Genomic DNA, 18,727 nt, shown 5'->3' with positions numbered 1-18,727 from the left:
AGAGCCGGGGGAAGCGGTTTTCGCCCTCGCAAAGGCTCAAGGAAAGCCTCCGGAGCCTGGGGAGGGAGGGTGATAAACGGGCCTACTGGAAGTCCGGAAACAGGCCTCTTTCCGGCCTCTGGAGCCCGGGGGAAGCAGCTTTCACCCTCCCGGAGGCTCAAGAAAAGCCTCCGGAGCCTGGGGTGGGCGAACCCCCCCCCATGGTGCAGGACGCTGACTAGGGCATGCCCACCATGGCATGCCCACCCAGCAACAGGGCAGTGAACCTGTTGCTGCAAGTTTTGAAGCCCACCCCTGCTCCTTATCCTCTACAGTGCCTCACTGCAGATTAAGCCTGAAACATTTGTTCCATTGTCAGAAATATTTCCAACTTTAGCCTTTCCTTTCCTCTGCCACCTTTTAGATTTCTGAACCTATGTTCACCACAAAAAGAGCAGAAGAATAGGTGACACGGTAAATGTCTACGGCAGTTGCATGCAAGTCATATTATATTTTATTCTAGCAATGAGGGCTAGAAACTACTTTTAAAAGATTCTTCAGTTCCCAACTAATATTGTGGATTTACTAAACTTTCCATGGTACACTTTCTGATTTTTCCTACAGAGAAGACTTACTCAAAATCTGTTTCTTCTTTGAGTTCCATAATGGGCTGAAATACCAGGGCGCGTCTGCGCATACCCAGCAGGCAAGCTGAATCAGCAGTGTTGGCAAAGATACGACCTGCAAAAGGAGCACATAAAATGTTAACATTTTTATGGAAACTTGAGTTTTTATCCTTCTATTGGAAAGCATTTATTTTGAAACATTGGGTATAAAGCGATACACTGGAATTTAGCAGAAACGTCTTCCATTAAAAGACAACAACCTGGATGTCAGGCCTGTAGTTATGTTCTTTTCAGGATCTTTGGCCTGCCACACTTTCTTATAATTTTCTATGCTATTTCAATAGTGTAGTAGTTGGGAGGGGGGAATAGAAAGGAGTAGGATTGTGGAATGTATGTTGACATTCTTTTATAGAAGCCAAGGTCATCTTTTGTCTCCGCACCTCGACACCTGACCGGAACCAGAGGGGTGTAGATGCCAGCGTGGAAGATGATGATTGGAACATGTGATGGATTTGTGGGTGTGGGGATAGATCATGAACTTTCAACTGGGTGGAATTACAGGATGTACATCAGAGTTGGAATTTTTCCATAGAGGTGCTAACTTGCCTGTAGAATAAATTGGACCTTTTAAGGATGTTTTGCCTTGGACAATGATTTATTTCTGCATGGTATTTAGAACCCTAACACTGGAATTAAGTACTGCATCGGGCTTTGAATATATGTGAAAAGGTCTTAAGCACTGACTTTGATCAATAGACCCCAAGATTCAAGACCAATAGATAGTATCAAACCTCTGGTGTAGATACTCCTTTGCCTACTGTAATTGATTTCTCCCTCAGGGGTGGGATTCAGCCTGTTTGGACCAGTTTTGGTGAACCGAATGCTAATATTACATCTGGTTCACCGAACCGGTAGTTGCAAGGACTGGCTGGTCCCACCCACCCCTCCTCTCCCAGGAGTCCCCACGCGGCTCGTTTTGAATGCCAGGTAAGCGCAGGGCCCATGCGGAGGCTCTGGGAGGGCAAAAAACGGACCTCCCAGAAGTTCTGGATGTCTGGAAACGGGCTCGTTTCTGGCCTCCGGAGGGCCTCCAGAGTCCAAGGGAGGCCATTTTTGTCCTCCCAGAGGCTTGAGGAAAGCCTCTGGAGCCTGGGGAAGGTGAACCCCCCCCCCACGCCGTGGTGCAGGAGGCCAGGTCGGCCACGCCCACCGTGGCCATGCCCACCCAGCAACCAGGCAGAGAACTGGTCGCTAAAATTTTTGAATCCCACCCCTGTTCTCCCCTACTCTGTTTATTACCAACACAAGTGCGGCTGCCCACCAATCTAAGAGGCAATTCAATGGAAAGCTACATACCATGTCTGGAGCATTCTTTGATCTTGCCAGACATCCATGCCACAGCTTTGGCACCCATTTTTGTTCCAAAGTTTCGGTCAAATGGAGTCGGTGACCCACCCTGTGAAGGTAGAAGGAGAGTCATGTTGTATTAGGAGTTAAACCTTAAGAGTTATGGAAGTGTGATGAGGACAGTAGCTTGAAGCTTGAAAATCTTTGGGTAGAAAGTACTGCAGGGATGGTGTTGAGACAGGTAAGGAAATAGGGTTCAGTGGGCTACTGGGGCTTTTCTGCCCAAAGATACTGATGACAGTAGGTGAGTTCACAGAGAGTGTCAAGTCTGATCTTTCTGATGTACCTGCTGCATATGTCCCAAAACGTTCTTTCTGGTATCAAAGACACCTTTTCCTTCCTCTGAATACAAATTATATATGAAGTCTGTGGTATAATTTTCATTGCATTTTTCATTCCTGGAAGTGAAGAAAAGAGGCATTCATGTGGCAGGAAAACATAGATTTGACTAAATAAATAGCCCATAAAATGGAAAGTGTTTTGGTATAATGCCATCAAAAGGACATTTTATTTCAGAAGGTTATTGACAACTTTTGCATGTGCTTCTATCTGTCTATTTTGTTCACACGGTCTTCCTGCTTCACTGATTAAAATCTCATTTTTATTTTACAGCCTAAAATTTGAAGTTATTGATGCTGTAAATTGTGAGTACCAACATTCAATCCACCTGGAAAGCACTTTGTTGAAGAAGGCAGATCTCAAAGAACGGCCTATGACAGTTCTTCAACCTTTGAGAAAAATATGGCTCTTTTGAGCATCCCGTACTTATTTTCATCAAACGTAAACTTGGGTTCTAATCTTGTAGAAATCAGGTGAGCTGAAGAGCTGCTGCACTTGTTTTGGTATATGCCTCAGCATGAGGAAAAAGCATGCATATATTATATACCGTATTTTTCAGAGTATAAGATGCACCTTTTTCCCTCAAAAAAGAGGGTGAAAATCTGGGTGCGTCTTATACACTGAATACAGCATTTTTTACCTCCCCAAACCTTGCCCCCTTCACCAAAATGGCCGTGCATAGCTTTTAGGAGGCTTTCAGAGAACTCCTGGGGGCTGGGGAGGGCAGAAATGAGCAAAAAACAGGCATTTTTAAATTCATGTCCCTTTTTCTTTTGACAAAAACAGGCCCATTTTCGTGAAAAACCATTTTTGGGAGGTTTGCAGAGTGCAAAAACTTTTTTTTTTAAATTTGCCTCTTCAAAACCTTGGTGCGTCTTATACCCCGGTGCGTCTTATACTCCAAAAATATGGTAGGTATTAAAATAAAGGAGAATATCTGTAGCTCAGGTTGAAATGAGGGGTCCTTGATGCTCTCTGAGCTTGCTTGTTTTCTTGCAGATCGTTCATTACTCAAACCAGGTAACACCATCACTGCTAATTTGAGTAATGAATGTCTGCAGGAAAACAAGCAAACTCAGAGAGCACCAAGGACCCCTCAGGTATCAAAAAGCTTGTACTCTTTTCCACAATACCTCCATGAATGGGAAACTTATGACCTTCCTGAGCTACAGTACAGATAGTTGTAGAAAGATGCTAAGAGCTGTCTATTTATAATATCTAAATCAGTATTTCTCAACTTTGGCAACTTTAAGACATAGGGACTTCCAACGCCCAAAAGCATGGCTGAGGGGGGAGTTAGGAGTAGAAGTCCATACTTCTTAAAGTTTCCAAAGTTCCGAAGTATTATCTAGAGAAATCTACCCAGGAGATCCAATACTTTTTTCTGTTTCATTTCTCATGGCACTTATTGGCCCAAAAAAAGTAAAAAAGCAAGCTAACATGTAAAATGCCTGTTTTTCATCTGGAACGCTGGATTATGGTAAGAAAAGGGTTTTGTTTCTCTACAGAATGGTAGGCTGGGCTGCCTGAAATGCCTTGCAGCTCATCTTGCTGTTATTGTTAGCTGGACATGGGCACAATATTCATTCTGTATTTAGCAACATATAAACGTCTGTAGTTAATGGGCACTTCTGGCTATATGCTGGTTTGAAAGCAGTTATAAGTTTCCCTAATCCTACAGTATAGTGTCAGTAATGTTGGAGAACTAAGCAAGGTTTTTTAGGCCATATTTAAACGTGGCAAAGCTAACATTTTCAAGGATGTTGCACACTTTAAAAACAATTCATACAGGTATAGCATCTTTCTACAAGTCATTAAACTAGTTCGTTTTTTTTTTCAGGTTCCATACAAGTCTGAGATATATGTTCAATTTTTTTCTGATTCCATAAAACTTGGGGGGGAAAATGCAGCTGTGATAATTAGATTTCTCAAGGGAACACTGCACTTGCATACAATCTGAAGTATTTCTGAAATACTTTCAGAATTACTTTCAAAGCGTGCACAATCCTACTAATTTCTATATTTTGTGAAGAACTTCTGAGCCCGGTTTATTTTGGGAGAATGTTGATAAACATGCACACTACAATTACAACAACATATGCATAAAAATACACTTGCTTCTTTTTCTCTTGCAGTGTCAGTCCTTTCCAGACCAGGAAATCAAAATCAAAATACTATTTTTTTATTGTAAGGTTACACTGACAAAATCTTGCAAGTCTGAACATGCTTCTCTCCTTCCTGTCTAGTAAGAGTACTAGGAAGAGTCCCTACTGAGACATTTTCTCAAATTATACTCCTGCTTTGGACTAAGATTTATTTTGTCAAATAGTTGTCTAGGCTGCAGCTCTTCCTCCTCCAAGTTATTTTCATATCCCATTCCAAAAAGGAGTATTTTTCAGCAGACTTACAGAGAACTCAATGACTTCTAAACTTTTAATCCCCTCTAGTATGTTTAGTCAGGTACCTCAATATTAGGCCTCTTTTCACTGTGGTTTTCATTTTCTCAGTCAGATGTTCCACATTCATCTGTAAACCAAAGAAAAAATGGCAACATATGTTTTTATCCTTCAAATTGTACATTGACACATTTCAAATACAACACTGTAGATTTTATTACACTAGTGAAGCCACTAACTTTTCCACATCCTTATTACAAAATCAAAATGTAGGACCCCCATGGAAAGACCTTTCCATGTCAAGTTTATTAGGTAGTATGTTGTATGTATTAAAGCCAATACTAGTGTTTGAATTTGTCACACTAAATAATTCTGTCTCAAAATGTCAAATTGCATTATGTCTGTATCTATTTGTATTAGTGAAGGCAGAGCCAGCATCCACAGTGACAAATATCTTAAAGTTGTGAATTGGTTTGCTCTCTCTTCTCAAATATCTGGCTGCTTCTGAGTGAAGACAAAACCCGGGGAAAATGTAATGAGAAATGTAATAGGCATTCTCCTCTGGAGGGAGAACGGAAATTATATTGCATCTCTCTAAATAAAAGGTAAGTGCAACAACAGTTCTAACTTCTTTTAGGAACAACTAATAACCACAATTATACCTAGTGCAGAAATCAAGCAATATTATCAGATTGGCTGGAAAGGCAAATCACACAGTGAAACAGCCAATGTGTTCTGTTCCATTTGTTTCTCTTAATAAGTGGTGTTGCAAGTACAACTACAGTTACATTAGAGGCTTAATATCCACAGCAAAATATGTTGATGAGTATATGTGTGTGTTGTGGGGGGAGGGGATTGAGAAAGTGGAAGAGCATCTTATAGCACATCAAAACTGAAGATGGGGTCGAGAGTCTATTTTAATACCTTGGAGGTTGTGAAGGATGGGATATGAAAGAACAATCTTAGGCCAGTCCCAACATGACTAAGTGGCTTTGGATGCAAAAGCCCACAAAATATTCTATTTTGACTTCAGACAGAGTTGTGCTTTCCCTTGGTAAACTATTTTATTATCTGGGGGTTTTCATGGACTGAAGATCAGTGATGGCTAGAACCGAGAGGAGTTTTATATAGATCCGTTTGATGTACCCAGCCTGGATCAGGCACTTATACGATTATGCCTTCTTGTCTGGATTACTGAAATGTGCTCTACAAAAGGTCTACAGGGGGCTGCTGTTGATGATCACTCAGAAACTGCAACAGGATGCAAACAATTATAGGGGCAAAGTGACTTGTTCTTCCACTCCAAGAAGAGCCCTGGTTTCCAGTTGGTTTCCAGGAACAGGTTAAGGTATTGGCTGCACATTTAAAGTCCTTCATGATACCAGACTTGAGTATCTGTTGACTACCTTCTCCTTTTAATCTCTGCCCATCTTTAAGATTTGGAACAGAAGAGTCCCTTTTAGTCTTACTTGAAGTATCTTCAGAGACTCTTAGGTCCCACTTTCTCAATCATTGCCCCCACCCCTCTGCAACAGCCAGGTGGGCTCCAGCCCTGTTATATTTTGACAAAACTATTAAGATTTGGCTGTTTGGGCAAGCCTTAAGGATTTGAAGGGTCGTTCATGCATTTCCTGGAGTGGGGTGTGTGATTAAATTTATGAACTATGCTTGTTCCTTTGCAGTGGGAAATTATTGCTGTGTTCTAATTTTTATTACTGTTCTGGAAATGTGTCAGCCACTTAGAGTCATATGGATCGAGTGTCATATTACCTTAGTAAAATAATCATAGAAGCAACAAAAAATACATTAATCAATCCTTCTCGTGCAGCAGTATGTTTCTGATAACATGCATTCCCTCTAGTATTTTTCCCCTGCTCTACCAAGAAGTTCAGGGCTCTTCTAAGATGCAATAGAGCTCACTTATCCAAATACTCAGTCCAGCTCTTCCCCTAGATTATCAACACATGAAGTCCTCCTAGGGCCAGGTATGCAGTTATAGAGCGAACTTTTGCCTCTCCAAAAGATGTTCACCTCCAAGTCATGGATGGTGAAAGGATCTTCATAAATGTAGGCAGCATCTGCTCCAGCTGCTAAGCCTGCCATAGTAGCCAGGTAGCCACAATAGCCTCCCATGGTTTCAATGATGAAGACCCGTCGCTTGGTGCCAGCTGCAGACTGTTTGATGCGGTCGCAAGTCTAGGAGTGAAACAAACCAGGCAGAAAAAAGAAAAGCTTTGAATGGGAGCTGGAAAATATTTTGGGGGGAACCATCTGAAGAGAGTTAGCTTAGCTATTATAAAAAGGGAGCAAACTCCACTGCCTTCTAGCACTGATGATGTTACCTAGTTGGGTGATGAAACATTTGCAAGCAAACAACCAACCTCCACTACGGATTCCACAATCTTGTTTTTATTTCTTAAGACTTCATTTAAACATACAATGATCATGTTGAAGGAAGGGGATATAAAAGAGAGAATTTGGGGGGGGGGGGGGTTTGTATCAGTGCAAGGTAGAAATAAAGGTAGTCCTCAACCAACTATGACCACAATGGAGCCCAAAATTTGTGTTGCTAAATAAGACATTTGTTAGGTAAATTTGTCCCATTTTGTGACCTTTTTTGCCACAATTGTTAAGTGAATCACTGCAGTTGCTAAATTAATAACCCAGTTGTTAAGTGAATCTGGCTTCCCCATTGACTTTGCTTGCTAGAAGGTCGCAAAAGGTTATCACATGACCCCAGGACACAGCAACGGTCATAAGTATGAGTCTGAATGTTGATCACATGACCATGGGCACATTGCCCATGGGGTTGTAAGTGTGAAAAGACATGTCACTTTTTCCAGTGCTGTTGTAACTACATATAGTCACTAAATGAACTGTTGTAAGTCGAGAACTACCTGTATATAACATACAAAAACTTTCATATATATATATATATGACAGATATATATATATATCGAGACAGGTACCAATGCCTGCGCTCTCTTGTCTATCTAGGAGCAACTTCCCAAGTGCCCCAAGTGCGGCTCCGTATGCAAAGTGCAAACTCTGCCACTGAGCAATACCACCTCATTAATTTTAATTGCATGAAATTGCCTAAAAGTTTGTTCATTGTTTATTGATCATTTAGTTTGACCTAGGATTACTAGGATTAGTACTCTCCAGATTTAGGAACAGCTTTCTTTCAAAAGAATTAAGAGCCATGGTGGCGCAATGATTAGAATGCAGAATTGCAGGCTAATTCTGCCAATTGCCAGCAGTTCAATCCTGACCAGCTCAAGGTTGACTCAGCCTTCCATCCTTCCAAGGTCAGTAAAATGCGGACCCGGATTGTTGGGGGCAATATTGCTGACTCTGTAAAACTGCTCAGAGAGGATTGTAAAGCAGTGTGAAGTGGTATATAAGTCTAAATGCTGTTGCTATTACTATTTTCAGATTCCTACAGCCTATTTAAAACTTGCAGATGGTAAACTCTAAACCTGTATCCTCTATGACTAGAAACTCAAAATAAACAAAACAATATTAATGCTTTTTGAACATCAGGCCTTTTTCTTCCTTCAGGATCTGTTTTGGTTCCTGTACACAGGACATACTACTATTCCTCAATTCAAAAATGCAAATTTAAGCACTGGTAAGATTCTGCCCTTGGTGACTCCCCTCCCCCCCGAATTGGAGGTGGGATGCTAACAAAGCACTTACTGCTGTTATGGTGTTGAGGGCTGTGTCTGCACCAATGCTGAAGTCGGAACCAGGAACATTGTTAGAAACAGTCGCAGGTATCACACAGATCGGTATGCAAAGTTCTTCATATTTGCACCGCCCTTCAATTATTTCCAGGCTGCCAGTAAAAGCCTACCAAACAGAAGAAAAATGAGGGGGCATTCACTTCTGTAGTCCAACTGGGAATCCAACTTCCTAAACTTGTTCAAATGCTGCACTCAAAAACCCCAAGATTGTAAGCATCATCCTCTTGAAGCTTCCGGCTCCTCCCTTTTGCTTTCTACTGATAACAAAGGAACTTCATTCCCATGATCATTCGTCCCCGGAATCAGATTTGCATCAAAATAAGCTATGAACATATTTTCCCTTGTTCAGCTGGCTTAAGATGCAGATGTCAGACAGATGGGTTTTTTTCTCAACCATCAGTGAAATACATTTTGCCTGAAGAAAGAGATCTATGGAATATGATCTCATTTACCATGTTTCCCCAAAAATATTTTCTTTTGACCCCTGAAATAAGCACTTGGCCTTATTTTCAGGGAGGTCTTATTATTTTTGAGGTTCAGGAGGCAGCGTGGTCAACTCATGGCTGCTGTTGGGTTGCAATATTTGCAGGGAGGGCTTATTATCTGGGAAGGTCTTATTTTCAGGGAAATGGGGTAGCTATATCTTCCTATTGATCCTATGTAAGATCAGTGAGTTGATCTAATAGCTGAACTCTGCACAGGCCTACCTCAAAACCACCAATGATAATCAGCCCATGGATGTTAAAATTGGCAATGGTGTTGCTGATATCCTCAAAGTATTTCTTGGGCAGAGTCCTATGATTAAACATAAAAAAATCAATAAAATCTACCAATGATCCTCCTACACACAGTCCCTTTAATTCATTCATAGAAAGCACCAGAAAGTTCTCCATTAACCCAGAAGCTTCTTAGTCACCCTCATCGGAGAACTGACCAATCTGACTCAGCATAAGATGTGTTTGGAGGATTTCAGTTATTCCCAGTGTTAATAGTCCTTGAGTTACGGTCACAATTAAGGCTGGAATCTTGGTTGTTAAACAAAGTGGTCAATAAATGAGACATCATCTGACTGCTTTGCTCAATGACCACAATCCTGGCACTCCTGGGTATGGTTGTTAAGGGGTCTCATAGGTCATTAGGTGCCTTAAAATAGGGGAAGCCTTGGGAGGTTCCACTTAGGAGCTGAAAATCCACCCAAATTCAAGCAGGTTTTTCAGTCTCTGAGAGGAGAGATACTTGTATGAAGTCTGTGCCGGGCTTTCCTCTCCCACCTGAGACACTCCACACTCCTTATTTTACCATATTATCTCTCTTTAGACTCTTTTAAATTTGGGGCTTTTAGTAATACATGCTTCAATTTATATCAGAAGAAAATATTTCAACATATTGATTTATTTTTAAGTATGTTTAGTTATTCTGAAGCCTCTGTCCCCTCATAATACCTTTTTGTTCCAAGGTTTGATCCGCCTTTTCCAGTCCAACCACCAACTCCTGCCCATCCTATTTCTTCAATCTGAAAAAAAGAAAGCAGGGCAGGCAAGAATTTCATAGCTCAGCAACACAATTATTACAATCTTCTGCTCAACAGCCACACAATGGTGTACAGAGGAAGGAATGTTATCAGACGCATGATGGACTTGTGAAAAAGCAAAAAGATATGGGACATAAATACAGTTCATATGGCGATGCAGAGTATTTAAAAATTAGTATTTAGGTGAAACTGGAATTTTTCTTAGTAGGACTTGCAGATAGTCAATTAGAAAAGGCTCAGGGATGATTAGTTTTATACATGGTAACTGCAGTGAGGCTATTATATGCACAAATATGAAAGATCCATAATGGAGGAATGGATTGTGAAGATGGCAAACTTTGCAGAAATGGCTGAAGTGACTTTTCTGATTGGGGAACAGTAATTTATAAACAATTTATAAAAGACTGGAAATCCTTTGTGGACTTTTTGCTGAAAATGAGAAATATGAATTGGTGATTTGGGAATTTATTGATTAAAGAGATCATTTTATGGGAAGAGTTATGATTTGTTATTCGGGAGGATGAAACGATAATTACTGTAGTTCAATTGCTGCAACAAGATTGGTAGGTGTTTCTTTGGTGATATCTCAGGGGTTGCCACAAAGAAGATGGAGACAGGCTATTCTCCAAAGCACTTAAGGTCAGGACAAGAAGCAATGGAGGGAAACTAACCAAGGAGAGAAGCAACCTATAGGGTTTCCTGTCTGAGCTGAAATTGGACTAGAAGATCTCCATGGTCCATTCCAACTCTGTTAGTCTATTCTATGTTTCCTCTTTTTTTTGTTATTTAGAATTTTTTTATTCTTTCATGTTACTTTCTTTTTTCTACTTTTCTTTTTATGTTTCCTTAATTATTTTAAAATCTTATGGACATTTTTCTTCTAACAAAAATATATTTTAAAAAAGAATGCTTTAAAAAAGGAACAAACTTCCTTGGCTTTTTGATGGAAACTGATTTTTAGCTTATTTGATCCTAAGGCAAAATGTCCCGTTTTTGTCCCTTGGAACAGGTTGGGATGTTTTAAGACTATAAATATGTGTTCTCTACTCTTATTTTTGGGGGAAACATAATAAAAAAATGGTGATGCTGATAATTGGCCATTCTGCTACAGAATTAAGAAACCCATTAGGGGATGTTTTGGGGTTGCAAAGCAAATCTGAGAATCACAAGTGGCTTAAAGGTTGTCCACACCATTCTAAGAGAAATGGATGGGCAGGTTAAATAAATTACCTTTCCTTCAGCAAGGCCCTCAAACCCATCATGCACAGCCAGCATCTTATGTCCATGGATCAAGCCAATTCTGACGGTGGATCTCACAGCTGCATTCATGCCTGCGGCTGGTGCACCTACATTCATCACTGCCAAATTGTAGCCACTCTGGAAGGGGAAAAAAGGATCAGGATAAAAAAAGAAATGGCTTCCAATATATGCACACATTCCCTCCCTCCTTCAAAGTACTATTGGTCTCAGATTCCTTTGGAGGAACCAACTTGGCGGCCACAAAGACCCAGCCAGACTGCTCCGTTTAGAATCAAACGTTAATATCAATTGGGAATGGTTGCAGTTGTCCAAGGTCCCAGAGGGGAATGTTCTGACCAAGGCTTCCCAAAAGCATGAAACAAACTTTTTGTCCTGGTAAAAACCGCTTTTATTAATTTACTGTGAATTCTGCTCATTTACAGCTGGAAAAATCTTTCAAAGGAGGATTTACGGTCACAGACCTTATCTGGCTTGGAGAGCTGACAGGCTGGTATCTGCAGAAGTTGGCAAGGAGTCTCGGAGAGTCACGAACCAATTAGCAAACTAATTTTCTCCTGCAAACTCCACTCCCCTTTCGCTCCTCTTTTATTTCCTCTGGGAGGGGCCATTCATTGTCTGGCCTTACTCCCAAGTTGACTCCTGTTCTTTAGTTGTTCCCTGCGTCTGGCAACTCTGTGCATGCACACACTGGGAACAGGCTCCAGCTGTTTGTCTGCCTCACTGATGTCTTACTCAAGGCAGCTGATAGCTGGCATACAGCTCTGGCCCCCTCTCTGCCTCTGACACAGAGCCCTCATCAGAGACTTCCCCAGACTCCTCACTGTCCGAATCTGCTGCCAAATCCGCTGGCTGCTGGCAGGCCAGAACAGGGAGCAGCAGATACCTATATTTCCTCATAGCATAATATATCACTCTGTCAAACCGAAAGTGGAGAGAGTGGAGGTATTTTTCCATTTCTATCTTCCATCCAAATACCAAGTAAATGGGCGCATATTTAGCCATTCTAAACAGGGCATTTCATACTCAAAAGGAAATACGAAAACCAGTTTTCTAGAACCCCAGCTTTATTCTAGATCATATATGTGAGCCATAGTGGTGCAGTGGTTAGAAGTCAGTATTGCAGGCTAATTCTGCCAACTGCCAGCAGTTTGATGCTGCCTGGCTCAAGGTTGACTCAGCCTTCCCTCTTTCTGAAGTTGGTAAAATGAGAAGCCAGGTGGGGTCAATAGGCTGACTCTGTAGAGAGGGCTGTAAAGCACTGTGAAGCGGTATATAAGTCTAAGCGCTAAGGCTATTGTTATTTGTTTTCTCTCACTAGCAGCAGTTTTCCAGATTTTTCAGGCAGAGAAAGGACTTACACGTCATCTGGTATCAAATCTTTCTAACTGCTACCTCTAACATGCCAATGTTTGGTTCTGCCATTGAGCAGTAGGGTGTTGTTGTTGTTTTTTTGTCTGCTATGCATTCTCCTCCCATCCCAATCATTACCTTGGCTGAGGGTGGACGCACGTGGGCCAAAACCTTGTACACATTCCAGTTATTCATAAAACTCCTGTGGGCAACAAGAAAATTATGATGTATATTTTATCAGCCATGAGCTTTGCAGCTGAAAGAACATTTGAAAGAATGATAAAAATGCTCATTGTTGTTTCCCCATTTACACACACACACAGCGCATTGGGAATGGCATGTAGCCAAACTTAACTGATCTCAAAAAGCAAACAGTGTGGTCCTGGATCAGTCTTGGTCAGGAGACCAACAAGGCTACACTGAAAGGTTGAAAAATATCCCTGAAAAGGCAACAGTAAATCCTGGTGGCTGCATGGACTCCACATGAAACTACAGAGATGTGTCCATGCAGCCACCGGAAAATCACGAAGAGGGGTTTGAAACTTTACTCTTCAAAGTTAATCTGAAATATAAATACAGCTCTGTGCATAAAGAAAGTGCTTCAGATATTTTGTGACTTAGGGTCAGTCTTTCTGACATCACATGTTGGAGAAGGGCAGGACGAAATCTAAAATAAATTGAGCCACCCCTCCTGTTTCTTCCTCCTTGTTGACCCCTTTCTCTTTACAATTGTTTGTTTTTTCCTCCTTCCTTCCTTTCTGTTCAAACTAAGCCTCACCTTCCTCTGAGTTTGAGAGCGTCATCGAACCGTCCTTCAGTCATCGCTGTTGTGACATCTTTGGTCTGTTGAAAGAAGGGGAAACGGTTACCTGATTCTCACCCTCAGAACTTGCCCGCTGTCTGTAAAATGTTCCGTCATTTACTCAAACAAGAAATTTGGAAGAGGAGACTATTTGGTATTTTTAGAGATACAGTAGATGGGCCTCTCTTGACTTGGTGGCACAACTGCAGACAGCCCTCGCTTAATGATTTTAACTGGGACCAGAATTTTCATCACTAAGCAATGTGGTTGTAAAAAGCTATATCACGTGACCATACCACAACACTTAGAGACAGCAATCCCAGCACTCCTATTGTTGTTAGTGAGGTTCACGGGTCATTAAACGAAGACTTCCTTTCAACTTCCTGCCAGCTTCTCACAAGCAAAGTCAATAGCCCAAAGTCACAAATGCCAGGTGGTTGATAAACAGGCCAGGCAGGGAAAGCTGCAGGTACATTCGAAGGGAAGGATGGCCAGTGAGGCGGTACAGCTGGGCAGGGAGTGGCTTCTGCAGAGTGAGGGACGACGAGAGCACCTTACTAGAATGACTTGCGACCTCCCCTACCAACTTCCCCATTGATTTTGCTTGTGGGAAGCTGGCAAGGAAGGTTGCAAATGGTGATTATGTGACCATGGGACACTGCGACCATTCTAAGTGGAAGCTAGTTGCCAAATGCTGGAATCGCGGTCATGTGATTGCAGGGATGCAACTTCAGTGATTGGTCATTAAGTGCTACTAGTTCAGCACCTCCATCAATGGTCACTGAATGAGTGGTCGTGAATCAAGGACTACCTATATTTGAAAATTAGGCATGGTCAAAGTGCAAAACACTATTAAATCTATGCAAAGAAGTAAAGCTTCAGGTTTTATTGAATGTTATAACAGATATATTGTTTTGTTGCTCTTCCACTACTAGATAATGATGATGATGCTTTTCTGCAAGCAATTTTTTTAAATTGCTTTCTTTAATCTGGCTTTTTGAAGGCCAGTAAAGATTGTGCTGATTATGCAAATTATTCAGCAGTTTTACAATATAATAGCCTAGGCCCTTCTTCCAAGTACATTAGAAGGTACCGTTTTTGGAGAAACTGCAATTGTTCAGAAAGAAGAAGGATTTGTTAAAAACAATAGAACACACCTATATATGAAGGAAGGTAAAATAACCTCCCACAGATTAGTGAGATAGGAGAGAAATGCTTACCACTTGAACACACTCCATAAGAGGAAGGCGGATGGCCTGATTACCAGACAGACTGACAACACAGGCTGGGGTATCTGGAGTTCCTTCCATCAAAGCCATAACAGCTTCCACACCCATCCTGCTTCCCTGTGAGATTAAAAAGAAAGAAAGAAAGAAAGAAAGAAAGAAAGAAAGAAAGAAAGAAAGAAAGAAAGAAAGAAAGAGGGGAGGGGTTTCCTTTAAATTGGGTCTTTCCCCAGATTTTCATCCCAGGTTATCTCATAATTGTTCGCAGCCACCTCTAGATGACAGATCGGCCTCAGGAGAGGCCCTCCATGCTTACTCCAGTACTTTTCACAGCTTTATGAAGGCACTGTGGTTCCTCAAGCAGACAACTCAGGCTGTCACACCAAAGCCTGTATTTGTTTAAGGTGTAGGATTGTGGTTGTGTTTTGTACAACTCCATGCGCTCCCCCCTCCTTGAACCTGCAGCTCAAGGTATGAAAGGTAGTATGGAAAATAAGATTACTTAAATATTATACTGTATATATCCGATAGCCCTGCACTTTCCAAACTGATATTTTTTCATACACCAAAAAGGAGGAAAGAAAAAGGAAACCAACCCCACAGCTCTTTGCCCCAGGAAGTGTTTTTGTTGTTGTTGTTGTTGTTGTTGTTTAATTCATTACATTTTAGGAAGATACAGCTGAACTCATGTTTGGTGCCAAATTCAAGCATGAAATATAAGGTTATAAATAAGACTGACCCTCTGAGTAAGGTTTTTCAATAACTATGAAGAACTGCTGCCTATACCAAATGATCAAGAATTAGTAAGAACATAGGGATTCTCTTAATTGTGACAACTTTTTTAAAAGGGGGAGGTAGCAAAGCATGCCTACACCTCCTTGTCTCTTCTCTAAGTAGCTGTATTTTTTACTTCAGGCCTGTTGAAGAAAAACTTCTGTTTGTTATTAGAAGGCAGTTTGGTGATTAGAACAACTAATCAAGTCGGGAAAGTCTTAACAATTACTGGGGGGTGGGGGGGAAGCAATACACATTTAACTTTTCCTACAATGGCAAACTTATGACATGGGTATTAAAGGTGACATGCCGCATCACTGTGAGTGACAGCTAGCATTCAGCAACATCCAACAACTATCCAAGAAAGCATGCCCCATTCTTGCATGATTTTCAGAGACTCAGGAGGCTGTGCAAGAACAGAGTGTGCTCTTACAGGGACTCTGGACCCTCTGGATGTTGTGGGAGAGAAGCCATGATCTTGTATAGTCTCCTGAGCTTCTGAAAATTGCCTTACAACTGGGCCCCCATTCATGTGGGTTGTGGAAGCTGAAGGAGGTCATGGACGAGCTCATTCTCCAAAGCTGCGTCAAGAACGAAGGCCTCATGAGACCCAGAACAGCCTCAGGTAAGGCTGCAGCGGCTTAACAACAGAAAGAGGGCACACATGGCAGGTTCGGGGAAGTGCTGGGCAATGGGGGCAATTGCGCCATTCCCGAAGGTGCGCCTGCCTTAGGAAATGGCATGAGGTGGCCTGTTTGAGTGGCAGCAGTGGGGCTAGGGCTGCAGTCGAGGCCTGGGTCTGAACCTCAAGCCCAACCTTTGGCATTGCTACTGAGTGCTGCTATTCAGGGTAGTCTAGGTGGGCAGATGGGATGGGGGCAGATAGCGAATTGTTTCCTTTTTCTTCAGGGTGATGGTGACACACCAACAAAGGTGGGCTTTTTCTGAAATTTTGATATGCGGAATCCAAAAGGTTTGCCATCACTGTCCTAGAAAGATCACAGGTCCTTCCTCTTTTTGTCCCCACTGTTTTACAGTCTGAATGATCTTTTCTATTTTTGGAAAGGCTCATTTTGTCATGCCTGGAAGCCACCTTTTACATTGGCCTTCCGGCCTGCCACATTGAATGCTGTGGGAAAATGGGAGGGAGGATTATATGCAGTATGGGAGACAAATAGTCAAAATAACATTCCTTTCTCAGAGAGTCAAGGACATCTTGCCTAAACCTGGAAAGGCATGACTAGGAGGCATCTCCAGTTGGGACAGTGCCTGATTTGACCATGTGATGGACGTGGGTACTGGGCAGGGACTTTGACTTTCATTTGGGTGGTGAAAACCTGGAAACTTTCAGATCCGGGTTTTCCCAGATGTGCCAATATGACATCTCTAATAAAATGGAACTTTGAGGAACTTCAAGCCTCGGAGTCTCCTTTCGTTGGAGGTGTTACTTGGAACCCCATTTTCTCATCTGAAAACTTTGGCAGCCTATGAGTACAGGAATCAAAAGGACTAAGAAGCTTAAATGCCTGCTTTGTGTTCCAAAACTTAATAAATACAGCATCGGGAAAACACATTTAGAACAGATGATGATGATGATGATGATTATTATTATTACCAGAACACGATCAAAGGCAGAGGGGGTCCCACCACGCTGCACATGTCCTAGGATGGTGACTCTTGTATCAAAACCCAGGTGTTTCACAACCAGCTGGAGAAGGAAGGAAGAAAAATACAATAATTGGACAAAATTCCACAATTAATGCATCAAAACTGGAATGCAGTCCCAGGAATCATGCGAATCGCAACATTCTTCCCCCAAATCAAGTTTCTAGCTCTCAAGATTTTAAACTCTTTTGGACAAGCTGCTTGCAGTTGCATGTGTTCAAGAGAGTTGGGTTATGGGGAGCATCTGCATTGAGAGGAAGAAGTAGAAAGGGATACTGGGATGCATATACAGCTGTGGCAAGGTTGGGAAGCTACCTGGAAGCTGTGTGTTTGTCTGCTTATATTTTTTCCTTCTGCAAATTCTATTTTAGGCCCGGACTTCTTTTTAATTTGGGGAGGGGGAGGTAACTGACTTGTCTTCAGTGACTAGTACTTCCATTGGAGCCATTTTGTAGCAGCTACCATGAAATGTGTCCACAGGCCCTTAACATTTGGAAATCCCAATGACTTAGTCAACTATATTTCACCTGCAATGAATTCCCCAGCTGGGAAACATGGAGGAAAGGGAGAGAAAAACAAGAATGAAACCATTCCTGGTTTGCTAAGAGCTTTGGAATTGAGGGGAAAGCATTCAAATACTAGATCTTACTTACACTCTCTAAACGCATCTTATAATAGCAGAAACTAGTTAAAATTTCACTTAATTTGCCTGTTGGTCTGAACTGGGTCTTTTAATTGCCCCAAAGCATAAGATTTCACACAGTTGATGTCAGTGGTGGGATTCAGCCAGTTCGCACCTATTCAGGAGAACCGGTTGTGAACTTTCTAAGCACTTTGGAGAACTGGTTGTTGGAAGAAATCTCCTTTTGTTTTTTTTCCACTTTACAGGGCTAATCCTATAAGGAAGGCAGGAAGGAAACATTCTGGTGTTGTTTCTAGCCTAATCTTTATTGCCCTGTTTACAGAAACTGCCTCTCTGGTTAATTTATTACATTGTAACAGCTAAGGCGAAGAGCCCATCAACATGAGTGAGTTGAGTTGGCCACGCCCACAGGGTCACATGACCACCGACCCACACCTACCCAGCTGGTCATGAGGGCAGAGAACCGGTTGTTAAATTATTTGAATCCCACCACTGGTTGACATCCCACATAGTTTAATTTTTGCCTCCCACTGCAGTGTTAGGCAAGGAATGAGTCAATCACAACCAGCCCTGAGTCACTCACACTCTTAATGTCTTCAGAAGTGATGGATTTTCCATGTCTATCAATTGCTCCTTCAGCCACAATAATTATGTTCAGCCTTGAGCCTCGAGTTCTTGTCTGCAAGAAAAGGAAGGAAAACAGATCAATTTTAAAATGGGATTCAGTCTTGGGTTTGGAGAAATGGGATCTATCAGCCTGTAGAAGACCCTTGTGGAGACAAAGACAGGGAAGAGCTATCTTTGGAATTCCCTTCGATACCCAGTGACTTTGATATAACTCATTGTTACATCCTCCTGACTAGTAGGGGCACAGATTACGTTTACGCTCAGAATTAAACCAGCACTGTTTTTGTTTTTTAAATCATAGCTTGAAAGAAGTCATAGTAGCTTATTTTGAAGGGAATCTTTAAAGAAGGTCAAAT

General features: G+C 41.7%; 1 protein-coding gene across 4 annotated transcripts in view; it reads right to left on the bottom strand.

Annotated features, from left to right (window-relative positions):
- PFKM (phosphofructokinase, muscle) overlaps nt 1–18,727 on the bottom strand; it is a 48,106-nt gene that overhangs the window by 1,238 nt on the left and 28,141 nt on the right. For all 4 annotated transcript variants that reach the window (XM_081934488.1, XM_081934489.1, XM_081934487.1 and 1 more), the window contains exons 9-22: nt 18,328–18,423; nt 17,052–17,144; nt 14,657–14,782; nt 13,413–13,477; nt 12,773–12,836; nt 11,255–11,401; nt 9,936–10,006; nt 9,201–9,288; nt 8,447–8,599; nt 6,779–6,943; nt 4,816–4,877; nt 2,299–2,410; nt 1,962–2,061; nt 615–720 (exon numbers count right to left, since the gene is read on the bottom strand). In XM_081934488.1, coding sequence (XP_081790614.1) covers nt 615–720; nt 1,962–2,061; nt 2,299–2,410; nt 4,816–4,877; nt 6,779–6,943; nt 8,447–8,599; nt 9,201–9,288; nt 9,936–10,006; nt 11,255–11,401; nt 12,773–12,836; nt 13,413–13,477; nt 14,657–14,782; nt 17,052–17,144; nt 18,328–18,423 — 1,448 coding nt within the window. The remainder of the gene's footprint in view (nt 1–614; nt 721–1,961; nt 2,062–2,298; nt 2,411–4,815; nt 4,878–6,778; nt 6,944–8,446; nt 8,600–9,200; nt 9,289–9,935; nt 10,007–11,254; nt 11,402–12,772; nt 12,837–13,412; nt 13,478–14,656; nt 14,783–17,051; nt 17,145–18,327; nt 18,424–18,727) is intronic.

The sequence above is a fragment of the Natrix helvetica genome, assembly GCF_964273705.1.
Source record: "Natrix helvetica genome assembly, chromosome: 1".
Classification (NCBI taxonomy): Eukaryota; Metazoa; Chordata; class Lepidosauria; order Squamata; family Natricidae; genus Natrix; species Natrix helvetica.
The sequence above is the reverse complement of the archived record's forward strand: the minus strand, read 5'-3'. Positions and strand labels throughout refer to the sequence as shown.